The sequence below is a fragment of the Mesoplodon densirostris genome, chromosome 7 (genome assembly GCF_025265405.1).
Source record: "Mesoplodon densirostris isolate mMesDen1 chromosome 7, mMesDen1 primary haplotype, whole genome shotgun sequence".
Classification (NCBI taxonomy): Eukaryota; Metazoa; Chordata; class Mammalia; order Artiodactyla; family Ziphiidae; genus Mesoplodon; species Mesoplodon densirostris.
Genome location: NC_082667.1, coordinates 77741179 through 77767085, shown reverse-complemented (window position 1 = coordinate 77767085; position 25907 = coordinate 77741179). Strand labels below are relative to the sequence as shown.

Here is a 25907-nt window from a genome sequence, read left to right as displayed (position 1 = left end):
TATTTTCTTTTCCTAACTCCTAAGGCATTATTTTATTTTACTTATTTTTTATAAAGATTTATTTATTTATTTGTTTGTTTGTTTGTTTGGCTGTGCCGGGTCTTTAGTTGCAGCACGCCGGATCTTTTAGTTGTGGCATGTGGGCTCTTAGTTATGGCAGGCACGTGGGATCTAGTTCCTTGAGCAGGGATCGAACCCAAGCCCCCTACATTGGGAGCACATAGTGTTAACTGCTGGACCGCCAGGGAAGTCTCAAGCATTATTTAAAAAACTATATTTACAAAATGTATCTCACATGCTGCCTAGGGTACGCACACAAGCTTTAGAGGCCTGGACTATGCAGAGCCAGTTTGATGTGCCTTGGGAAAATAATGGTTTGACATTTAAGCAAAAGTACTGTCTTGAAGACATTCAATTCTTTATATTCATAAAGTAAATTTTGGTAACAGGGAACACTGACTGTCAATGAAAAAAGTCTTATTACATTCCTGAAAAAGTAAAAGACTCCAAGTGCCTTTGTTACTCTAAAAGGAAAATCATTAGTGTCATTTTTCTATTAACAATAACTTATTAAAGCTCCAAGCAGAAACAACAGCAATCACTTACACAGTGCTTAGTATGTGCCAGGCACTATTTATACAAATAAGTGCATTTAAATCTCATAACGAGGCACAGAGGTTAAGTGATTTGCCCATGGTCAGGAGCTATGAAATGGGAGAAAGGGAATTTGAACCTAGGCCATTTGGCTTCCGCACCCAAGTTCCTGACTGTTTTCTACCTCAGGGGTCAATGGACTCGCCAGGTATAGGCTCAAAGAAGTTTTCAATTTTTAAAATCTAAATTTAAACATTTCCACATTTGTGGGCTATACAGTTTCTGTTGCAACGACTCTGCCCCACTGGTGTAGGGCGAAAGGAGCCACAACTACCATGTAAACAATGGGTGCGACTATGTTCCAGAAAAACTTCCTTTACAAAGCCAGGCGACGGGCTGGATCTGGCCCACCAGCCAGAGTTTACCTATCCCTGATCTGCACCATCAAACTATTAAAAAGCCTTCATGTCAAATTATTAGCTAACTTTAGGCCTAAATACAGTCATTATAACCACTGTAAAGTTGTTAAGGCATTATTTTAAAAACTCTATTTACAAATTGCTGATGTACTGACTTTTATTAGTTTAAAAACTACAACAGCTAATAAACACTTGATTCATTTAAGTCTTGAAGACTAGAATGGCATAGTTTCTTCACAGTATTACAATAAATGTTTTCAGTAAAAAAAATACATAAAAGTATTATCAGGTATTATATATTAAATCTCCTATTTCTAAAATTAAGTGGACTATCTTTACTAAATGGTAGAATCCCAAACTGAAAACTGGTCATATTCTTTCAGCAAAATGAAAGCTGCGCTCACATGTATCAAAAGACAAAAATTAGGGCTTCCCTGGTGGCGCAGTGGTTGAGAGTCCGCCTGCCAATGCAGGGGACATGGGTTCGTGCCCCAGTCCGGGAAGATCCCACATGCCGCGGAGCGGCTAGGCCCGTGAGCCATGGCCGCTGAGCCTGCGCGTCCAGAGCCTGTGCTCCGCAACGGGAGAGGCCACAACAGTACCACACACACACACACAAAAAGACAAAAATTAACTGCCCTCTGTATCAATATATTAATGTGTTTCAATCACATATGTTTCCATGAAAGTTTAAACATAAAATCACCTTTAAGATCTAGGCCATGTGATCTGCTCCATGCCATGTCAGAATACACCCCGTGAAGTTTACTTAACTTGTCTTAAGTGTGATAGAATTCTTTATACCTTGACAAATAACTAAAAGGAAAACAAAAAAAACCCACACACACAATAAGATGAAGAGCCTATACATTTGTCAATCTTGACTTATTTGCTTTTCTTGAGTCAGTTGCAAGTTTATAGCCACATTCTCAAAATCATTAACTACAATCTTCCCAAACAGGTAATTGACGAACAGATGCATTCTAAAACTTGTCAGTAACAAAGTGCTATTCCAGTTTACAGCAACAGTTTAATTCTATTTAGATACTAAAACTGAATACACTGAATACTGCAAACTTGATTCCCAACCACTCAGCAAAGTACTACATACCTTTTCAGATATAGGGAAAAAAAGAAAAAAAAGAAAAAGCATACGATTCTTCCTATTTTCATTTCCAAAGATACATCCCAATCTTAATGATCAATCAGCGATTTAAACGTCAACTGTAAACCCAGTATACTGCTGCTATGCAGTGTACTAGAGCAATAGAAGAGAGAGGACCTCAAACCCTCTGTTCCCTCAAATTCAAAGGCAGGCTTCCTGACCCCTCCAGACCACTACTGGACACAGGGAAGGCACACTAGTGTTTCAGGACCCCAACCAACAGTCACCTGCTTTGTGATTACTTCCATGACACACCCTCACCAACACCACTGTGTTTGCTGCTCCTACGGGACGTTACATGTACTTCCTATTTTAACACATACCACAGTGCATCATAATTATGATTGCAGATAGATGTTCTAACAATTGAAAGAGAATGATGACTTTTTTGCTCTTTACATCTTGGTATTTCCCTTCCCATAATATTTCCTGAAGCGAAACCATAAAATATAGACAAACACAGAAAACAGATAATATACAAAACGTGTGCTTTGCACCTTAACGCAAACTTAAGTAAAATGAGTTCTGACAGTATCCAGCATGACAAACTTCCATGGTACAAATGAGAATGGACCAAGGTTTGAGCAGGTACAGGAGACAATCCAGGCATGAACAACACCAAGGAAAGGTAGACAGGAAGTAACATGGTGTGTAGGAAATCACGAGACCAGTCTGATGGGAAGAGACTTAAACAAGAGTGAAACTCACTTTCTAAACCTCCATCTCCAATTGGACAATTCGCAGGACACAGGTGCACCAAAGTGGCCAATTTATTCAATCCCTTTAATATGGAGGAAGAGTTTAAAATGTTACTGGTTTAATTTGCCCCAAAAGCAACTCTCAACAGTTATGGCCTCTGTCGTCGGAGCTTTGTATGAAATTAAGTCAAAGTGTGGAGCTCCTTTGCCTTTTTTTTTTTCTCCTTAAAAAAGAAAAGAAACAATTGTTCCGAGTAAAAACAAACATATTCCGAAGCATGTGTACATTGAAAAGTAAAGAAACTTTATTAACAACTTCGTAAAAACTGACTTAAAATTTTAAAAAGAAGAAAACATGTTTCAAAGTCCTCCTGACTGGAGTCGTGTCTCATAGTGTCCTTTCTTTACAGAAATAGTCGTATTACGACACATATGCACAAGGATTAACACCATGACACACTGTACACGGCGGGCCCCGGCGAGCTCACCAGTCGTCGTCTGAGTCCAGGTCTCTGGGGAGGATCCACTCCACGGATGAGCCCAGCAGAGTCTGAAGCTCGTTCGTGAACTCCACCAGATCTAAAGCTCCTTACTTCCCGGATTACAGGACTCCAGGTCTTTGGGGCAAGAGAATAAGAGACTTGCTGACACTTGCCGGTAGAACTCGGCCTCCGCGATGGTGACAATTTCCACATTTGGGAAATTGCAGCGGAATATGCAGGAGGACATTTGCAGTTTCTTGAGCAGGTCTGAGAGCAACAGCCAGTTACGAGGCCTACACCAGAGAAAGGACAGTGGTTTGAGTTTCCGGCAAAATCAGAGGCGCTCCCAACTATGAACTACCAGTCTCCTGGCGGTGAAAGGGCCTGCTACTTCCACTTTGATTACCCCACCCCCACCCCACTTCTCACTGTCCTTAGAAGATCTACTTCTTCTTTTTTAATTTTATTTATTTATTTATTTTTGGCTGCGTTGGGCCTGTTGCTGCGCACAGGCTTTCTCTAGTTGTGGCTCGCGGGCTCTAGAGCACAGGCTCAGTAGCTGTGGCGCACGGGCTTAGTTGCTCCGTGGCATGTGGGATCTTCCTGGACCAGGGCTTGAACCTGTGTCCCCTGAACTGGCAGGCGGATTCCTAACCACTGTGCCACCAGGGAAGCCCGGAAGATCTACTTCTAGCGGGGGAACTCTGGACTCATGTGCATGTGTTAAGAGGCCACCTAGGGCGGATCAGCCAACTTAGACAAAAGCAGGAGCAGCGCCCCTGAACCAGCCTCGTTGCAGGCCACCCCAGTGCTGCCTTGGCTCTGGCCACAACTCAGGTCACCCCTCTCCAAGTAAGTGCACCCCGTTCTAGTCACTGGGGAAAACCAGTCTGTATGCCAACCCAAGGGAGATGGCAAACACCTCTTTGACCTCTCCTCTCCTCCGGCCCTCACGGAGAGAGCATGAGAAACACTCGAGGTCACCTGGCTTTCCTTTCCTTTCCCACACCTCCAACCCACCCCTCAATGCTGCCGGGAGTGAGGCTTTTTCCAGAAGGGAGGTGGTACAATCCTTCCTGATACCCTGCCACGCTTTATCATCTCTATCCCGAATAGAATGTCACCACAAAGGCAGACACGTTCCCAGCCTCAGAGTCCAAGGAGGATGCTACTCCTTAAGCACCGGGGTCAACACACAGCAGAGCAAGGTCTCCTGATGTGTTCACTCCGAAGGGTTGGTCATGGGGCACAGTGGCCCGACCGTGGGGACAAGACTCGATCTAAGCAAATCTGAAGACACATAAGATCCCAGGTGCCACATACGGCTTTCTCTAATCTTATACGAGAAGAGGGTACACATCAGTATCGTCCCGTGGACCTCACGCGCCTTGGAAGGCCCCTATGGTAGCCGTTTGGGGAGGATCCCTTCCCCAAGCGTTTACTGACTGAAACTGTGCAATTGCAGTCGCTGACTCCCGTGTCCTTTGGGCTCTAGGGGTGTGTTCCAATGAGGGCTGTTGGCTGGGGAGCCCTCCCACCCCCCAAACTTTTCTGGAAACGTTCCACTGCATTATGTGAGGTCGGTGGACACTTGGTGAGGAATTCACTCACCCCCCAACCCATCCACCCTCGTCTGCTGAAGGGGATTTCTAACTCCTGCCACCCCACAGAGCAGCTGGGCTGGCTCTCGACCACACGCTGGCCACGCTCACCCCTGAGCGACAGACACCTGGACGTTATAACACGGCAAAAGGGGGTCTTCGGAAAATTCAAATTCCAATAGGTCACCATAGGCCTCGTTGCTGTCATCCTGGTCCTCCGGTCGTGGGGGATTTGCTAAAACATCGTAACCACTTTCATCATTTGGTTCTAACCCGGGGGGCAAACAAGAGAGAGGTCAGTAAGCTGGAGCAAGATTCCAGCTGTTCGCCAAAAAGGACCCTGGAAAAATTCTTTCCCAAGCAAGTTCTGCTCACAGCGCCACCCCCACCCCCACCCCTACCCCCACAAGCCCAACTGGAACGAACAAGGCTGCTCACCACACACACAGCTGCCAGAGAACTCCGAAGAGCAACCGGGGGGCGGGGGAGAGCCAGGGGCAAGAGGTACCTTGCCATCCGCATTGTCCACTTAGGAGTCCCCTGGCAGCGGCAAGCCCCGCCTGGGCTCCTGAGGGATCAAATGCTTGGTTTTGCACGGTCGCTTCCCGGATGGCTTCTCGCTGTTGTCGGTGTATTTCTGCGGCAGGGGCGAAGGCTGCCGATCCATTTCTTCGTCCATGCACAGCACATCTGTCAGGGGGAGAAGCAGCGGGCGTTACACAGTTGTAGCCGGTGAGGAAAGAAAAGCCCATTGTTAGCACTGATCGTTGGAGCACCTTCAGTTTTTAAAGATATACCAATTATGTTTTCAAAGCATTAATATTTTAATTATCCCACATTCAACCGGCAAATAGGCTAACCCACGAAACGCCAAATGGCAAGTCGCTTCAAAGGGCCGCAAGACAGGGCAGAAGCCAGCCCTTCGTGTGCTCCCGTCCCCACCCGTGGGGGGCCTGGGTGCTCGGGACAGGGCGACTGGGGACAGACAGCCTGAGGCTGGAATGAGGGCACTGACAAGCGCCCGGCGTCACCCAAGACTTCCCTTCCTGCCCAGCCGCGGGCTGGGTGATGAGGAGCAGCCCAGGAAGTCGAGCTCCCGCCTCACTGTCCATTCCATAAGGAAGTGTGCAGGCTGAAAGGACCTCAGGAAGAAAACTCCCCGCTCGCCACACGCTACTCTTGTCAACTTGGATGGCGCTCAGGTCCCCTCCAGGGCCGTTTCCCACAGAGGGCGAGTGATCCACCCTCCAGGAGCGCCCCCCGCCCCGTGCGTACCTTGTTCATTGTCACTGCATTTAAGGGACTCCTCCAACCAGCTGCTGTTGCTTTTGGCCTCTGCCCTTTTCCTGCCAGGTTTCTCTTCGGAGATGCTATTGCCCTGGGGGGTGACCGCAGGCTGAACCGCCTGGGTCACTTCCTTCCTGCCCTGCCGGCCAGGTTTCCTCTCTGCTCCCGCCGTTCTCTAAGGTGCAGCAAGCGGCGCTGCTTTCTGGGATGGAGCCCTGTTAATTCAATGCACACCTCAGGTTGGTCAGCTCACTATAATGTGGCTCTTCTAAGTGGTTAGAGGAACTATTTGTCATTTCCCTCTCAGGCCAGTCAGCTAATGGAGGAATAACTACAAATTAATGAAGAAGCCCCCCGGGGCGGGGGGTGGGTTGGGGGGAACAAACTGTCTTACACATCACTAACAGGGGTGGGGGAGGGGAGGGGTGTGGTCACTGTGTTGGCTGGAACTTGTCACCAAGTCTCGGGAGGGGGCCTATTTGCCTTTGGCCACCTTTGGGCTCCAGCCCCGGCACCGGGCTTTGGGGGGGTGGGGGGTGGGGAGGTGAGAGTGGCTCCCCCCAGGGCTCCAGGGTGGGACTGGAACTTTCCACTGCTCCGCTCCAGGACTTCCGAAGGGTGCTCTGCGGGCCCGAAGCGAAATCGAGCTCACCTTTGCAGACCCGTCTCCGCTTGGCTTTCAGCAGAGAGTCCTCCGGGAGCACAGTGGTCTCAGTGTGGTTCCTATTGCCAGAGACCTTGCGCTTTCTGTTCAGCCGGAGGGTGGGGCTGCGTGACGCGTCCAGGGCCGCCTGGTCGGTGGGGGACTCTCTGGGGGGCTCCGTGTCCATGTCCTCAGGAAGATCACTGTCTTCTGGGGCTTTGAAGGGGTCAGGTTTGCTTCCATCATAACACTCCCCTAGGGGAGGGGAGACAACCCGGAAAGGCGGGAACAAAGGTCACCAGGAGCAGGCAGGACCCCCATGCCCAAGGCAATCTGCTACCAACAGACCACCCCCCTTTGGAGACCAGGGGCCTCACACGCCGGAAGCACAAAACCCTCAGAAAGACGTCCCAAAGGAAGGACAGCTGAACACAACCAGCAAAGAAAGCAGAAAATGAGGCGTGTAGCCCACTCACAATCCATCCTTCAAGGGTCAAGGTGAGGCATCTACACCATCCGTCTATAGGCATGTGAGATCACTCCCTAACTGCTTAACTCTCCAAGGTGGCTTACTGTTAAAGGGGGGGTGAGTGACCTCACAGTAAGATCCAACCAATCAGGGCGGAGCTACAAATGACTATGGAAACAACTGCTAGTAAACAAAAAAGGCTGATGTCATCAAGAGACCAAATAGCCCCCAACTGCCATCTACACAGACATAGCACCAATGTTCACTTGGGTCAGCAGGGGCGAAGGTGAAGAAAAAAGGTAGGGAAAGAATGGTGGGAGGCTGGGAAGCTGGGGAGACCAAGGCAAGAGGAGCCTGGCAAAGGGAAAGGAAAGCCTTCCTGGTGCACACACAAGGGTCAAGGGCAATTTCAAAGAACTCAACCAGATTGCTACAAGTCCGTCTGTCCTCTTTCCACACCCGTGGGGGGAAAAGCATTTCACTGCCATCGAGGGGCTGCTCCTGTTTCCTGTCTAGGAAGAAGGCCCTCAGTGACACCAGTCACCCACCTGGCATGTCTCCTCGCCTTCCTTCCCAGGCAACAAGCATATAAGGACATTTCAAAGACAAGACTCCAACCCCCTTCATGGGGGGTGGGGGGTGGGGGGGCGGCGGGCAGGGCTGAACTGCTCACACCCCAGCTCCGCCTGTGTTGCTCCTGCCCCCTCTGCTCAATCTAGCATCCACTTGGGGCTTTTCCTCCAATCACCCCAGCCTAACATCACTCCTCACTTTTGCTCTAGCCAAAGAAACAGTTCAACTGCTTAGCTAGTCACATTGTTTCTAACACACAAATAATTCCATAATGATCACTGTGCTGTTAAAGAGTTCCCCGAAGATGACCCTGTGTCCATCACCGGCCGGGGGTGGGGGTGGGTGTATGAGTTTGGTATTTCGTTAACACCTGAGCTAAGCTCCCACAGCCCGTTTTTCTAGATGAAATCATGGACACACCCCTCACATGCTGCTCGCATTCCTCCTCCTCTCCCTAGACCACTTCAAGTATCACTCCCACTTCTGCCCAGCCGGCTGGTCCCCTGATCAGCCTCTCTTGGGGGCATTCCCAGCATTTAATGGCAGTCAGTTGTGGGGATGAACCTCACCCTGGCCTGGGCTAGTATGACCTGTGTTCTCAATGGTGGAACACACTTAGCATTTCTCCAAGGGTATCCCAAGGTGGGAGAGATCCCCATCTACTCTTGCCGGAATGGTGGAATCACCCCAACCGCGAGGGTCTCCTACCATGGCAGCAGGAGAAACCCCAAACTCCTGGCCTGTGCTTACGGGTGATGCAGCCCAGGCTACCGCAGGCCCGGTGAAGACGGCGTGCTGCAACTCTCTCTCCGGCTGTCTGTGACCCTCTTAAACACTCGGGCAGGAATGGCGCCGCTTTACAACTCGGCCCCCTTCACTTGTAAAGTGGGAATGTTACTGCTAGCCTCCCTCCAGGGTGGGCTTCATCATCACAGGCCGGGCTCAGCACAGAGAAAGGCTGGAAAAATCCCTTTAACCAAAAGATGCCAAGACTTTCAGACCAGCCTGAATCTCAGGCCTGAAATGTAGGAAATTTTAAGAGGTGAGCCCTGCTGGTTACACCATTGGACTTCTCTGGTCCAATCTGGTCCAATCAGCCTTCCCTAAAAGCTCCGGGGGAGGGCATCCATGGAGGAATGGAAGGGCTACCTTAAGAACCCCCATGTCCAATTTGAAAGTTTCTTTTTCCAAACTAGGTCCATCCACCCTTCCCCCAACCCCGGAGCCTTGTAGGGCAAAGATCTCAATTCCCCTCAGCTAAGGCCCCCCAAGACCTTACGCTAGTGTGACCTTACCCAGGCCACTAATAACCCTGAAGGACACCCACCCCGACTGCTCAAGATACCCATGGCCACCAGCTATGGGGTAGAGGCTCCGTGTCACTTGGAGCTTCTCAAAGACTGTTCTAACCACGACCCACAGGAGGATGACCCTTGAGGGCAAAGGAGATGGGGAGATAAATAGATACACGGGGATCCTAACCATCAGGCTTTGCCATCATTGCTACTTTTGGCCCTTCTAAAAGTGGGAAGCCATGTGCCCTTGGTCACCCAGTCTAAGCAAGATGTGAACGTGGTCCCTGCAGCATGGTCCTATGACTCACAACACATATATCCCAAATTCAATATGGTTGTACCATAGCATCACCTCACAGAAGCATCACCTCACAGAAGCATCACCACAGCAACATTTACAAGTCACTGTGGCAGCAAAGCACCCTCACCACTGTTGAGCCATGCCCAGTGAGGCCTAAACAAGGTGAGAGGGTTCTGAGTCGCTGGAAGGCTCCCCAGGATTAAAATCCCCTTCTCTGTAGCTTAACTATAATAGCACCTCCAGTCAGGGCTAACCTTGTTCAAAGTTACACCCGCTACACAAGGAGTGCAGGGGATCTCTGTTCCAAAGTAGTTTACAAACGTGCAGGTGCTCAGCTGGAAGAGAAGTTCCCTGAGCAAAGAAGTTTCATGAAGCCCCTCGACTGAGGCTTCCTCCAGCTCCTGGCCAGGCACTGCCACTGAGCAGGTCCTAGGCCTGTCCCAGCCAAGTGGTTGGCAAGGGAGATGGTTACTCCAAGTTTGAGAAGGCAGGGACCAATGCCTCCTTGCCCCGCCCCATCTTCAAATGCCACTGAGGGTTCCTAGTGATGAACTTCCAAGTCTGAGGAACCTCCCAACTCATTTGGTGAACTTCCAAAATAAAAATTTCACTCAGCCACCCATGTGATCATAAAGAATAAATGAGTATCTCGGCCACTGTGTTTTCAAGTTAATTCCTTTTTTTAAACAAGCCCCTAGCAACAAGATGCACCCGCACCAGGACAACCAGGGCCGCGCAAACAGCACCCACCACCTTGGAAGCTCCTGGGCCCTCCGTGGGTAGGGGCTGCCTCAGAAGGGGGAAGGCATCCTGAAGGTGTCCTGGACCCTCTCTGTGACCCCTGCCCGGCCCAAATCCCCGCCCCAGCTCCCATGTGCTCACAGCTCGGCTCTCGGCCACACCGACACCCATGAGAAGGACCTGAGCCCGTATCAGCTCAAGACATGATGGCCCAAGAACAAGAAGGCCCATTCATATCCAGCTGAATGGAATGAACACCTGCTGTGCCTTGGATGTGGAGGCCGTGGTAAGAACAGTGGCCCCTTCAGGTGACCTTTCCTGACCAGCTATTTACAAACCCCACGTCTCTACAAGACAGAGGGAGGGTGGGGAACCCACCTCCATTGCCCCAACCTTTCAAACGGAGCCCCTCACCTTCCCCAACCCTTCTCCTGCCCTCCCATGGTGGCCATTCATGGCTCACTGGGCCATGTCCCGGGTGCTCCAGGAAGAGACCCGTCGGTCGGTCTGAGATTGGAGGCAGGCGGTGGAGGGAGGGGGCTTTCGGAATCATCTGGGGCTCAGGCCCTGCTCCCCATCAGCCACACCCAGTTCTCGTCTCCACGCTCAGCAGGAAAGACTGGGAAGGACGCACGCAAACGTCTCTGGGAAGAAGGACAGGTGAGGCCACTGAGACGTGAAGGGCAGCGGCCACCCTGGGTTTGGCCACGTTGCTGGAGAAAAGGGCGAGAAGACTCGAGGCCAGTTAACTGCCCGCTCCCTTCCTCCAGCCTCCCTCACCGTCCACCCACAACAGGCAGATCCCCTCCTCAGAAAAGTGCAGCCCCGTGAACTTGGCCTTGCCCACTTTTATCACATCTCTCTGAGAAACTTCCCCAAGAGCTGAGTTATGGGGCCACTCAGGAGGGTAAGGGCTGCGTGTCAGCTGTGAGCACAGGCAAGGAGGGAGGCCTTCTTGCTGCTTCACTCCAGGGTGGCCTGGACCCTCCGTTTTTCATTCCAATCCCGAGGGGGAGGAGCTCGGAATCGTCTACTCCAGGCACATCAAGAGCCCCATCCCTCGGGTCAGGCCGCCACTGACTAGCCCCAGAAATCCCCTTCTACGGGAGCCACGTAGGACACACCGGTCCCGGTGTGGCTTACCCAGAACCCTGGCCACAGGCCTTTGTCTGACCCTAAAGATGAGCTGGGGGAGGGCAGTGCTCCAATCAGCAGAGAGAAGCACACGCTGTTGCTGACCACAATTTTCCCGAACTGCATCAGGCACCCACGACCTAAGCGTGAGGGCGAACGCCGACCCTACGACTGGGTCCAAGGGCCTGGGTCTCCCAAACGTGCCCACCACCCCCGACTGTCCCGTCTCAGGAGGATTTCACGCCCACCCTGTCCTCGACATTCACCTAGGTGCCCTCACTCACCATCACCCGTGAGGTTTCTGGGGTCCGGAGCAGGCTGCAGGCCACAGGCCACAAGCACGCACACTGAAGAAAGCGGGAGAAAGACCTCCACTTGCTGCCAACACATCTCATTAGCCCAGGAAGTCTCGAGGGCAAAGCCCGAAGTCAACCCCAGTGGGGGAGCAGCTGATGGGACCGCAGAGTGTGACTCGAGGCAAACACTAGCTTTCTCTCCAATTTGGCCTCCAAAACAGAATACACCCCGTCTGGTAGGAAGAACGCCCTCGTTGATCCCACGCCCTTGGAGCGTACTGTTAACTCCTAATGACTGCAAACAAGCCTGCCACAGAAAATAATTATGCTCCTCTTTCTGGTGCCTTCATCAGCCCTCATCTCATTTGAACGAAACCTCTGCCTTTGGAGGGAGAATCCAAGTACTCTCCACTCCCTCCCATAGGAGACCGTCACTCTGGAGGGTCTGGCTCTGGCTGCAAGTGTCATTCCACTGCTACCAAAAACGCGTATCCGTACCTGCTACAAAACAGAACACATACCTGCTACGCTGGAGGTCTTGCACTGCCATTGCTCTGCTCTACTGTATCAGACTATTACTAACTACAGGACTAGCATTTCTCCAGAAAAAGGAGATGCATGCCAGGAAACAACATTTCATAGGTGCTTCACTCCTGGATGCCGCAACGCTCAAAAGGACAACCAGCCTTGCAATCCACAGCTGGGAAGGGTGGCCAGAGCAGCCCGTTCTCCGAACAGCCAGCACCCAGACGCTGGGCCGTCGGAAGCGTATTGTTTCCTCTCACCTCCCTTGGCACTGGGAGCGGAACCGCCCCGTTCCCACCGACGTGGTACCACACGCGAGCCGCCTGGGTTCACTTACATCTCTCACTGTCGTTCTGGTCGGCAATGGCCTCCTCCGGGGCGACTGACTTTGGCTTTTTGTCCCGACTTCCTTTCAGCCTTTCCCAGTCAGCGGGGCTGAATTTGCGCACCTCAGAGTCTTTGGTTGTGGGGTGGCCACGTTCTCGCTCTTTCATCTCCAACTCTGAGAAGCGCATCACTGCACGCTAGAAAGAGAACGGAGATGGAAAAATGACACACCTTACCACCAAAGCTATTTCACTGCCCTTACCTTAAAGGAAAGTATCTTCAAAGAAAAGTTTGCCCAAAACCAACCACAATTTATGATACAACTAAGATATTTTAAAATTGAACGATAAAAATGTAAGAGTGTCTATGTGTAACTAGTCACACACTCTTTATTCCTAAAGCCATATGTATGTAGAGATATATGTGGTGTGTATGTATAGCCATACATACACTGTGGCATACAGACAGACATTCTCTTTCGAAGGTAAATAAAACAAAACAAAAACGCAATGCAAAGAAAGCGAAACAAAAACACAACAGAAAAGAAAACAAATGCACAATGAATAAAGATGACCATGGCCCACAAACTTCCCTTTGTATATTTGGAAATGAAATTTAACTCAAAAGGTCTATGGAAGATTCTAGTAATAAAAATTTGAAAAACTGACCTCACAGTCAGCAGCGGGTAGACATAAAATACTGTCCTCTTGTAATCCTTCCATCTATGTCATTAAAATGGGCACTCAATGGATCATTTAGATAACTTCATCCATTTTTATAAGCATAAACCAATTTTTTCTTAACATTGCAAAACAATTTGGCTTTATTTGTCTTTTAATTAAAAGTAAAATATCTTAAGGAAATTCCTATACAACATCTATCATTCACTAGCAAGTTAAATACATACTCTATCCCTTTAAGCAAGGTTTGCTTTTTATTTATTTATTTTTTTTTGCGGTATGCGGGCCTCTCACTGCCGTGGCCTCCCCCGTTGCGGAGCACAGGCTCCGGACGCGCAGGCTCCGGACGCGCAGGCTCAGCGGCCATGGCTCACGGGCCCAGCCGCTCCGCGGCATATGGGATCCTCCCAGACCGGGGCACGAACCCGTATCCCCTGCATCGGCAGGCGGACTCTCAACCACTTGCGCCACCAGGGAGGCCCTGCTTTTTATTATTTTTGTTTGTTTGTTTGTTTGGTGGAAAAAAAAATTGCACAAATCTCACAGACATGCGGCCGCTACACACCTCCACCAAGTATCACATAAGGCATTCTAAGCAGCGCTTTTAGGTATATTTGTTAACGTACAGTAACGGCAGAGAAAGCAAAGCGATTGATAGGTAAATGTCATGCAGTCTTTTAGACATCCTTCGCAATAATTAAAACTTCCGTTATCAGCATTTGAGTGGAGTTCGCTTAAAATCTACAGAATAACTTAAAGTATCCACTTACGTCCCCTTACTGGACACATTTCAAACATTTAAATTATCCTAAGCTTCATTAACCAAATCAGCCCGGTGTCCTGCCCTATCATACCCCCGGCCCCCTCCTCTTCACACATTAAAAAAACCTGACAACTGGTCAGGCTCCTGAAATTCGGGGGAGGGGGGGCTCACCTGCAACGCCCGCTGCTCCCGGCCGAGCTGACTGGAGTCTGCGTACAGTCCGGTAGCGACACGCTTGAACCGGTCACCCACGTAACCAGCGGAGTTTGCGATTCTCTTTGCCAGCTTAGATGGCTTCGGGTTCAGAACTTTGCCATCGGTTGATCCTGCCTCGTCAGCTCCGTCTTTGGTGTAGGTGGGGGTGACGTCCACACTCGGTGGGGCACTGCCCATGCAAAATGGTTTGGGATCCTCTTGGGTTTTCCCGAAAGTGACCGCAGAGCTGTCGCTCCCCAGGGTCGGCTCCAGGAATGGAGTCGAGACCGGCGTCGCCAGGTTCTTGTTGGTTACCACTGGAACATTCTCCTTGCTTAAGCCTGAGACTGGCTGGCCCGGAGCCTCTTTGAAAGTATAGGCTTCGTGGAAGTCACTGATGCGCCCCAACTCCTCTCTCAGGGCAATGAAATCCCGGTGTGGCTGTAGAGCCGGGTCAGGCGGGGGTTTGGTGGGCTCGGCACTCTGGCTGACACTCTCAGCTGTGAAGCCGGGTTTGGACACGTTAGCGTCGGTTTTCGCATCTGGCTCTTCCCGGAGGAGGTCTACATAGACAAGCTTGTCACTCTTGACGACGGTCTTCCCTTGATTTCAGCTGGGGCTGGGCTTTAGGTTCTTGTCCGCGGGGACTTTTGGATGTAACTTGGTGCTGCCGGCTTCCAGCATCTCAGAAAACCGGTTCCAGAGGCCTGGGTCCTCGTAGCGGGTCCTCTCGTGGGACCGGTACCTCCTCTCCGGTTTCTCCTCTTTAGTGATCTCGATGGGCGTGTGAGGTATCAACATGGGATGCACCATGCCCAACCCCAGCGCGTCCTGGTAGGTCACAAACTCCGGCCCGCCCGTGGGTAGCCCGTAGGGCAGTCCCGGCTTTGGGGCGAGGTGCCCAGGAAAGAGACTGCCATTGGGCAACACCGGATGAGGGTAGACAGGGCCTTTGCCGTGTAAGGAGAGGGGACTTATGGCAATGCCCTCGGGCGCTGGGTAAGGCAGGTAACTCCTGGGGTAGGGGATTGGTGGGGACCTGAACGCCTCGTTTGGTGAGAGAAATACTGAGCTCGGCGGGAGGCCATTCTCATTCGCTTTGAAGCTCGGCTCTGGGTTGCTGGCTTTGGCGCCCTTGCTGCCGGTGCCGCCGCTGTGCTTGGCAGGTGTGGCCGGGGGCTGGCCCACGTGCTGGATGACGGATGGCGTGGTATCCACGGAGCTCCTGCTGGTCTCGCTGCCCTCGGCGGTGGCATTTGGGGCTGGCGACGCAGAGGCTGGGCGGCCGGCGCTCGACACCGACCCCGAAACGTTAGTGACCACGGCGTCGGCGGCGCCCATGCGGGGACATGAAGAACTGCGCTGCTGCGGGATGGCCCAGTCCAAGGCCTTGTTTTTCAGCGGCAGGCCTTTGCCATTGTTCTCTTCGTTAGGACTTGGCCCGGGCACCACCCAGGACGAGGGAGCCGTGCTAATGACCTCAGATCTATAGATAGCACAGCCATTTCCTGGAGGAGACAGAGTTTCTTTCGGAATCTCACTTCCGGAGAGCACTAGGCCGCTTCCAGCTCTGCTGTGAACCAGGACGGTGGGAGCCACCTTTTCCATGTGGTCAGCTTTGGAAGCATCTACATCCACCACTTTAGAGGACAAGTCTAGTGGCTTATCGGTGACGCCTTTGGTAACCGTCTGCTTCTCCAAGAGAGGAGGTGAGCTGCCATCTTTTCTGTCTTCGCCTGCTGTTTTCCGGGTGTGCCCGGGAGCTGGCTGGGTGCTTTCGGCTCCTTCTGGAGCCTTTGGATACTTGCTGCTGCAGAGCCTGGCCGCGGGGAACTCGCTGCTGACCGTCATGTATGGCTTCGACAGGGTGACCGAGGGCGCGGTGGAGATCCTGGCACAGTGCTTATGGAACGCGGAGTAGGTGTCCGCAGCGGGCTGGGAGGGAAGGTGGACGCGGGGTGAAGGCCGAGGCGAGGGGGGCAACAGGAGAGCCGTGTCCCCCGGCAGGCCGCTGGTGACCGCCTTGGCAGAGGGCACCCTAGGCTGCTTACTGTTCTGGATGTGGGGATACGAGTGGGAATCGACCGGGTTCCCAGGACTGACGCCCATCTTCCAGGGCAGGCTTTTGTCCGCGCAGTGGACCAGAGGCGAGATGGCGGGTGAGGCCAAAGGCGTTGAGAGTCTCATGGGCGAGGCCAGGGATGATGGGATGTGGGGACTGATGTGGTGAGGTGGCGGCAGGTAGAGAAATCGCTCCCCATTGGTACAGACCGGAGAATACAGCGGCTGGGCCACGCCGTAGGACTGCTGAGGTAGCAAGGCCTTGTACGTGTTCAGGGAATACTTCTTTGGCGAGTCGAGGAAAGGGTAGATGGCTGGCATGGCCCCCTCCATGTAGGGATTGGCCCAGGGCAGCCGCAGGTAACTAGCACCATTGATGTTGAGCGGGCTCTGTTTGTCGCTGGCAGGTCTGTCCAAGCCCAGTGTTTCTGCCGTGGGGACAGCACTTTTTCGTATTCCGGGGGGCGCTTTGTATATAGCACTGAAGCCTTTTGGGGGCTTTCCGGAGACAGCGGAGGCCTCCATCGTCTCGGGTGTATTCGGTTTGAACTGCATCTCTGGGTTTCTTTCGGAAGAAAACCCCAGACCACCTATGGTTGTGGCAGCCTCCCGCCCTTTCTCTGAGCCCAGTCCACACGAGCTAGAATAGACGATGTTTCCGGGGACACGCAGCCCTTCCCGGATCAGGCCGGTGCATGCGGTCCATGCTCAGCGCTGCCAGGCCATCGATCCGATGGGCCGTGGTCGCGTCCACCTTCGCAGAAGAAGAATATGGGTATTACCGAGGACATGCCTTCAAAGCAGCCCATCCCAAAGAGAAACCACGGACTAGCTCAATAGGACATCAGCCTCAACATCTGAGCCGAAACGGCTAAAAACTAAAGGATTCACAAGGTCTTTGGCCCCCTCCCCGCTTACCCAGAACCCTCCTCTGCCTGCCGCCTCACCGGTGTCCAACTAGTGTCCTCAAAGCACGGAAAACGTTGGTCCCTGTAGACTTGAGGCCCCTGCATTAATTCAGTCATCTATTAACTCTGGAAGATCCACCTTCTCAGCAGAAATTCTTTGCTGCAACTGAGGTGATACCAACTCCACTGCTCTCAGAACCACCCTCGTGGGGTACAGAACTCGGACTCACCCTCCCCAGGCCCCAGTCAGGTGGGGGCGGGGCGATGTGCACTGCGTTTTTCCCGGATGGAGCGGGGAGGCATTCTTTAACATAACAAAACCCAACCTTCAGGGGGACAGTAAGGAATGAAGGACTTGAGCTGTCTCATTTCTAAATCAGTAAAGAGGCCGCGGGTCAAACTGTAGTTGTGTCTTTTGACTTCCTCTCCCTGGTATCTGAAGACAGCTCTGTTTCATATTTTACTGGGAAGGGAAACCCTAAGGGTCTACTTGGAGGCTACACATTTATCCAGCTGGGAGCACTGATGTGGCACGTAGCTTATCGAAGAAAAGGCGGCACGTATCCCACCAGTCACCAGGGGACGAGGACGTAAATGGCGAGCACAGCCAAGAAAGCGAGCCAGGAAGAAATTGGGTGAGGCTTCGTCCTGCGGCCTAGGCTTTCTACTCAGCCCTGCCCTGAAACACCCCGCCCCGCCCCCAAAAGGCCCTTTAATGGTATGCAAATGAATGCACGATTGATTACAGATCACTGATACTCAGCACATCAACAGAAGCCATTAATCTCTTACCACGTTGTGATTCAAGGGGTTTTCTTCCCTTAGTTCCAGTACGGCCTTTGAAGTGTCACCTTCGTTTACAGGAATTTTCCTATTTAGAAGGACACACCAACTTCATGAAAGCATTCCTCACTTAATCTATCTTTCATAGATTGCCCCAGAATAGACCAGTTTCTAATAACTCCGTTTTTCCAACTGCCCTTAAAAAAAAAAAAATCCTCCCCAATGGCCCATATTGAAAGTTGTCCCCGAATGGTGATTCAACGGGACTGGGAAAAACAAAGGAAAGGCAGGGCAACAGGGATGTGAAATCACAGATGCTACGTCCTCGAGGTGGGTAAGGCAGAAATTCTGCACAACCACGTCACCCTCACAATTTTTTCTCCAGAGAGGCCGGGCAGGACAGTCCGGGCTCTGCTGTCCTAGCAGACCCTTATAAGCTCTACCTGAGGACAGGAATGAAGTAATACAATGTCCAAAGCCAAAGTGGGGACCTCAAGGCTGGAGTCTCCGAGCTGGCTACATCAATCACTTCTGTGTCACTCGTGAGGACAGGCTTTCAAAACTTTTCCCCAAACAAAGTTAGGTACCATGTCCTATGAAACTGGTTTCCATGGTGATAATGAAGCCATATTTGACTGCCTCTATCAAAATGATGGGGGATAACACACTAATATCATACAAATGTCAGCTGCTCCAGGGGAAGCTGCACATCTGTGCCAGGCTGCTTGCGGCTGCCCCTGGAACTTGTTATCAGAGAGCATCGATAAAGAAAGTGCTTGGTGCCAACTTCCAAATCCCCAGGATAAAATCACTGACAAGCGGCAGAGAGAAGTTTCATCATTACCCGGAAGAGCAGCTTCAATTATCTACTGCTTAGCTGCCTCTACCCCGCACTCCAAAATTACTGATGAGGAAGCATAACAGAGCTGCCGGGTGACTGAAACCAGGAGCCAGTGGCCTCGCTTAACAGGTGGCGGAGGACGCAGAGAAACCCTGGGCTTCAATGGTGTGAAGGGTGGCTATCGTCCCATTTATTACTGAGCAAACTATTTGTTTTAAAAGCACATCGAAGGCCGATCCACCTGGGCCCACACTCCTGACATTTAGAGTTAAAGCAGCATATAGACTGGGATTAATTCTCCTTCGTAAATATGAAATAATAAATTAAGGACGAAAGTAAACTCAAAGGCCGCTTTAGGGGCTAACCTCTTAAAGGGCTGCAATGCTTCGCTGAGCCAGGTTGCCTGTTAAAACTGTAAATCAAGGGCCACCAGCTAGGCAGGAGATCTCCCCCCTACCCCCATAGGGCCCACTCTGGCTGTGAGGACATGAAGGGGGGGGCTCTGCTCAGGAGCCCTGGGGAAGGACCCACGCTCTCCCCAGGCCTCAACCGGACACGCGCATTTACCTGTCGTTGCTGATCCCACACATGCGGACCCTCTCGCTGTTCATCCAGCTGTGAACGTTCCCATACGGGGTGGGGGGGTGCTGAAAGCATGTCGTCTTCTTGGATGGCAGCTTTTCTTCAAGCGTCTAGTCTGTTTAAAACAAAAAGAAGCCCAGGAGGTTGAATAAAAAAGGAGCCAAAGAGGGAACAAGAGAAACCCTCCTTCTAGGCACTTCATACAGAAGGCACTTGGGAAGGCAGACCCTGCTCCACGTTCTACAGATGGCCAGAAGCAAAGGAACACACCTGAGCCAGAGGTTCAAGGAGGGAGGTGGAACTTCCCTGGCAGGAGGCGCTGGGGATGCAGAGAGTTCAAGAGCCACAGGCCACACCATTCAAGGTACAGCACGTGTCACCCTTAACCTGCCCTTCTCCCTTCCCCTCTCCCAGCCTTTTGGAGAACACACTTGGATCGAAAGTGGACGGTGCTGGATTCCAGGGAGCCCCACATTGACTCTTCTTGTGGCTGAAAGGATTGGGGACAGGGGTGGGGTGTGGGATAAAAGGCACAACAGTCCGGTGTGGCGGCCCAAACTACGACTCACTTCCACGGCTGCGGTGCGTGTGACTTACAGATGGAGGGGTAAAAAGAGTCAGTGGGCTGGCGAGCCACCCCACCCGAGCCCTAGATTAGATTAAGCCCCAAACCTGGGTGGTTTGGCCTGGGAGCTGCAGAGGGAGGCGGCTGAGTAATTCAATGACGCCTGCTCGCTGGGGACCAGCAATCAGGAGCGAGTGCAGAAATCATAGCAGCCCAGGCTGCCGGGCTGGGGCTGGGGCTGGGGCTGCAAGATTCCGGCCCACGGGGAGCAAGCAGAAGCCACCCGTTTCCCGTCTACCGGGAGGAGGGGGGAGGCTGCTGAGGCACAGGGGAGAGCCCCGCCCCCTCCTTAACTTCCCGGCCCACCAGCCCCACCCACACCACATTCTAGTTTGCTGCATGAGTGAAGGGTCAGGACAAGCTGCATTTTATTCACAGGATTATCACGGCGCGTGATTTATCCTCGTGCAGGATTTTAATTGCTCTTTGGAGGTTGAGCCGTTTCTTTTGACTGCGCTTCAGCTCCATATCCTGCTGTCAAATGCTGGGTTAATAAGTAGGGGAGCCCTTAATGCCTGGGACCGATGGCCCTAGGCAATTCCCCTGCTCACAGACTCCCTTGTCCGGGGCGGGGTGGCGGGGGAGGCCGCCCCCACCCCAGCCACGGCCTCTTTACACAGGACCCAAACCTGAGTGTGAAATCACTGGTGTGCAGCTCATGGGGGCAACTTTTCTTTCTCCTCCCTCACACACCCACCCACACAGCTTCCGAAAGCCCAAATGTTCTCCAAGTCGACACATTTCCTTTGTTAGCAGGAAAAAATACGCAAATGCTTGCTTTTACACTTCAGCACACGGAGCTGACTGCCAGGTCTGTTGGGTGGGAGCCACCAAGGACTGGGGACTCTTTTTCCGAGAGTGACTAGGGGTGGGGTCGGGGAGCACCTGGGAGACCTGAATCCCAAAGCCAGCCAGGCTATCCCTCTGCATTTCTTTGTCCTAACACAGGCTTTTGTCCACCAGCATCCCCCATCGGCCCCTATACAGAAGAGAACACCGTCTGTTCATCAAGAGCCCCACGCCGCAGACACACGGCGTGTAGTTAGAGCTCAACGATGAAGCTGGAGGAGAGGCAGGGATCTCCCAGTTGTGTCCGGCCTGGTGGGATTCTAGAGAAGCTATTTCTTTAGGAAGCGTCCCTTTCTTTAGACAGACTGGGGCATTTCCAGTGGCTGGCCACAGTGCCCCGAAAAGGTGGACTCAGATGGACTTGGGCATCAAGGAAGGTTCTGTTGGGGGCTCACGGGCTGTTCTTCCGTGTTTCGAACATACAAATCAAGTTGGGGGCAGGCCACCACTAGTGCAGGGCCGACCAGAAGGCACGTTCAACAAAGTGTCCCCTCCCTAACCCCTGCAGCCCCTTCTACAAAAGGAAGACCAAAAGGAAGATGTCCAGGGAAGCCTCATCTGCAAGGTGGAGGAGCAACACTCCTCGGTGCAAGTGTCCTGGCCGTGGCTGCAGCGGGAGGACCACACCATGCCACCCCCTGGCTGGGTGTCATGATGAAATTTGGACATTATACCAGAAGCCAAAGGGTCACTCCATCAAACCCTTAAGAAAAGGATGAGGGACGAAGCGTGTGTGCCCTCGAAGCCCCAATCTTCTGGTGCTCCAGTCTTCAAAACTTACACAAGCTGCCTCTTACATGTCTCCTTTAGTTGTCACCTTGGGACAAGGACCTCTGAGCACCTGACTGAGGAAACAGAAAGGCCCCTGCCACAATCATCCTACTGAACCCTCTCCCCTCCCCTCAAAAAGGGCCAGCAGCCCCCTTCCCTTGAAAGGGCTTTTCTTTAGAAAGGGTGGCCTGGACTTAGCATGAGAGGGGAATGCAGTTTAGAGACACCTGGGACCATGGGGTGCTGTCAAAGCCTCTCCCCACCCTTCCAGGTCTTGACTGGTGGGGTTTTCAATATTAACGCCGCACAGATAAATAACACCCAGTGTCAGGATGAAGTGTTCTTAGTGCACAGGGTCAGATGGAGGGTTGAGGCCCCGAGCGTGGTCCGGTGTCACGGGAGTGGGGGCGGGGCGGTGGGGCTGGCCATGAAGAAACAAGAGGAGGGGCAAGGCTCAGTACTGGATCCTGATGACTACACCCACACACACACACCCACACACACACACACTTATAAACTTTAGGTGCCCCATGAACTTTTTGTGAACTGTTTAAAAGTGGAGGTCTGTTGAACAAACAGCGGCGCCACTGCCAGCCATAATTTCATTGCAACGAGCGAAAGACTTTTAACTCTTCAGGTTCCGGGCCAAAGATGGACCTGAGCGGAGAGGGCCAAGGAGCCGGGGGCCCTGCCTGGCGTGAGGCCCTTCTCCAGAGTGACAGCCCAAATCCTGGGCAGGAACACCCTCATCCTGGGCAAAGGCCATACTGCGTACACCCCACCATCACTGAAGAACGAACGGGCCCACCCCCCATCTCTCTGGGATGTAGAACTAAACTAACTAAGGGGATCTTGGGCGCAAGGGACACAGAGATAGGGTCAGAGACACCGCCACGCTCACCCCATTCCTCTTCTAGAAGCGGCTATTGAAATAGTTGGGGGTCTTTCTTACTTTCTTCTTCTTCTTTTTTTTTTAACCTCCAAGGAAAAGTTCTTCAAAAGTGACTTCCCTGACCCTTGGCTGTGGGTCATGCTGCACGGGGCAAATGACGTGATTTAGATGACAGACAGAGCAGGCGCTTTGCTGCTGTATATAAGAGGCTCATCTGCCCTTATTTCTCAACGACCCCACCCTTTTCTTCCACAGGTGGGTGATGCTTCTGGAAGTGCCAAGATGTGTGAAGTCAGTCATGAAAAGCACTTTACAAGCACCAACCTGTTTCCAGTGGGAGCTGCTAAGCTACACCCTGGCTCTGGGTTTTAACCCTTTTTTCCAGCAGTGGAGAGAAGGGGGCAAGGATGTGGGATAGGGATGAAGAGGGAAGGTGGCCAAGAGAAGGGGTCAGCCGGGGAGACGGAAGAGCGTCTGGTTTCTGTAGAACAGACCAGGAATTGTGGTGGCTGCCCGCTGAACACCCAGTTCTGGGAGAGACCCGGCTTGCAAAACGCAGACTTGCCATGTGGTCTCCGGCTTTCGGTCTGGCCCTAGGGGCAAGCACAGGAGAGCTTGAGTCTCCCTCGACAGACTTGGGCAGTCATCTGGTCCAGGAGCCAAGAGTTATGATTAGCATCCGAGCTTGGCCTGGACACTGGGGAGAAGAGCCTGATTGGCAGAAAGAGGTCAGAGGGACCAAGATTAGGAGCTGTCCCCCCAACCTCGGCATCCCTGAGCGAGGGCACCTTGGCCCTCTGTGAAAAGACACGAGGGGGCACACGGGTCCCCAGCTGCACCCACCACCGTTCTGCCGATTCCTGCCATGAAGACACCATTATGGAATGAGGAGAAGGAGAGAACGTTTGTTTTGTTTTTTTTTCTTTAAAGGCGACTTCCCTTGGCAGGCAACAAACAGGTTGCAAAGGAAGGAGCAGCGGCCGTGAGAGGCTGGCGTGAGCGCAGGGAGGAAGGCAGCACCAGGCCACTCCTGCCACCTCTCCTTTCTCTCCACCCCAGCTCCTCCTGGCACCGGGCCACTTTCCACTGCCTCCGCCCTTGAGGCGCTGATGGATTGGTTCAAGTCTGCACAGCACGCTTGTCAAGTGACAGCGACGGAATGGGAAGCAGTGCCACCAAACCATCCCAACTCCACTCCAATACGAACGGTGCCCCTTCCTAGGGCCTCACTCTCTAGGCACCCCATGCCGCATCAGGCACTTATCCAGTTAGTGACCAAGAAGACCTGGACGGGTTTTGGGGAGCTTCCGGCTCAGAAGGCCGGGCAGACGGCAGGGCTCCCAGCCAGCATGCCATGTGCCACGGTCCTCCGTAGGCTGGGGACCTCTTCGGGGAAGGGGTGTCTCTCGCTGCACCGGCATGGCTGGTTCTCTGTGGAGGACACGCGCGCGCGCGCAGTCACCACAGCCTCCCAGCTCCCACTCTCATCCACGGCGTGTCTCTGGGCAGGTGGCCGGACCTCTTCAACTCTGGCCCCCTCATCTGTAAATATTTGGCACCGTGTTTTCCAGAGGATTAAACTACACTATGGACTTGAGTTCTGCCTGGCAATAGCTGGTGCAGGCCACATCTAACCCATTCAACAGCATCTGACTCCACTAAACAGTCTACGTAACAAACAAACCCCAGAATGGCTACATAGTTTCCTTGCGGCAGAGGGAAGGCTGAGGCAGGGACACAGAGGGAGCCAGGGAGGGGTGACCTTCTGCAGAGTGTGTGGCTTTCATGGAAGCCCAAAGCTCATGGCGCGGGAGCCCTTCCTGGGACTGCTCCAAGCGCAGACTGAGTCACACACAGACACTTCTCTACTGGCGTCAAGGAAGGGAGGGATGAAGAAGTTCCTATTTTAGCACTGGGGGCCGCGAGGAGGTGGGAGATGAGAAAAAGCGGTCCAGGGTGTGCAGCGTCGGGGCAAGTTCTCCTGGGATGTTTTCCCCAGTATGTGTAGCAGTGGGGAGAAGGGAACCCCAAGGATGCCCCCAGGTCGGGGCGAGGGTCGCAGGCTTCCTGGGGTGTGGCTGAAGGAGGTCGCCCGACGGGTCCTGCAGCCGGGCATGGGTGCTGGGGGGGAGTGAGGGGTGGAAGGAGTGATCCAGCCTGCCCAGGCGCTGTCTCTTGGCACACTCCAAGTCATGGCTGTCGCCGCCTCCAGAGGCGTCCCTACTCACGACCCAAGTTTTGCATTAGTAACAGAGCTGCGGAGCAGGAGTGCGGGTGTGACGGGGTGGGGGACGGGAAATTCACGCGGCTGGCCCTGACCTTTTGAGCAACCAGAACCTTCCCTGCCTCCTCCCAGGGCGCCAGGATAGCGCCGCGAGCCACTCGGGTCAGTCGGGAGTGAACTTGGCCCGCAGCGGCAGCGGCGGCGGCGAGTGGGGAAGGGGCGCCCCCTCCCCCGCCTCAGCCCCGAGCACGGATCGGGTCGGCAGCAAAGGGATTTTCTCTCCCACCACACACACCCGCGCTGCAAAGGGATTTTCTCTCCCACCACACACACCCGCGCTGCCGCAGGCTCCGCGCCCCTCCTACGCCAGGTCCCCGCGCGGGGCCGCCCCCCCACACGCACCCCTCGCCCGACCTTCCAGGACCCCCGGCTCTCTCGGCCAGCCCCCGACCCCAGCTCACCCCGCCCGCGCGCTCCTCTGGGCTCCCCCTTCCCAGGCGCCTGCCGCTGAATCTCTGACAAAAAGCAACTTTGGGTGGGCGCACGGAGAACCCAGGATGTGCGGCGGCGCGCCCCAGGGGAGTGGGCACTGACTGGAGACCGCTCCGGCCCATCGTCCTGCGCTCCCTTCGGCCAGTCTGGAGTGTTCTCTCCGTGGAAGCCTCCCCCACCTTCCCCGGTTCAAAGATGCAAGCCAGGTGTAGCCAGCTGTAAAAGGGGGCTCGGGGGCTTGGGGAGGGGGGCACCAGCAAGGATCGACCGGGAGAGCCGCTGCCAAACCGGGGCTGCCCGCCACACACCCCCTTTCCCAAAAACAGAGCCGTGGCCCCCCGTCAGCTCTTGGACCAACCTCAGACACTTCCCCTTCCGCCCGCCAACCCCCCCTCCCGACGCCAGGCCTCGGCTTTTTGTTCCTTTCACTTTCTTTCACGGTTGTGCCACACACAAGCACGCGTGTATGCAAGAGGGGGCCCCACTTGGAAGCTGGCGTCCCTCAACAGGAGGCAGCAGCCCAGGACAGGAAACCGAGGTTGAAAGCAATTAACCAACCTGACTCCTCTCCTCCCCGCCCGCCCACCCTCCACACCCCCTCGGGTCTGGTCCCTACAGGCCGGGTTCCCACTTGGAGTCTACACAACCTGGAGGCAGATCCAGAATAAACGACCCATAGACCACGACTCTA

The 25907-nt window shown here is 53.2% G+C and overlaps 1 protein-coding gene and 1 pseudogene across 1 annotated transcript; both read right to left on the bottom strand.

The window, feature by feature from the left end:
* LOC132494208 (centrosomal protein of 78 kDa-like) overlaps positions 1-25907 on the bottom strand; it is a 128136-nt pseudogene that overhangs the window by 24659 nt on the left and 77570 nt on the right.
* On the bottom strand, positions 3581-24767 carry LOC132493384 (BCL-6 corepressor-like). The gene is given in 14 exon segments (XM_060103845.1): positions 3581-3651; positions 5088-5227; positions 5398-5649; positions 6235-6402; positions 6405-6461; positions 6899-7144; positions 11687-11749; positions 12561-12747; positions 14165-17003; positions 17950-18028; positions 19349-19478; positions 19634-19682; positions 21619-21682; positions 22510-24767. Coding segments are annotated over 7 exon segments (3522 nt in total). The 5' UTR covers positions 16805-17003; positions 17950-18028; positions 19349-19478; positions 19634-19682; positions 21619-21682; positions 22510-24767; the 3' UTR covers positions 3581-3651; positions 5088-5227; positions 5398-5488.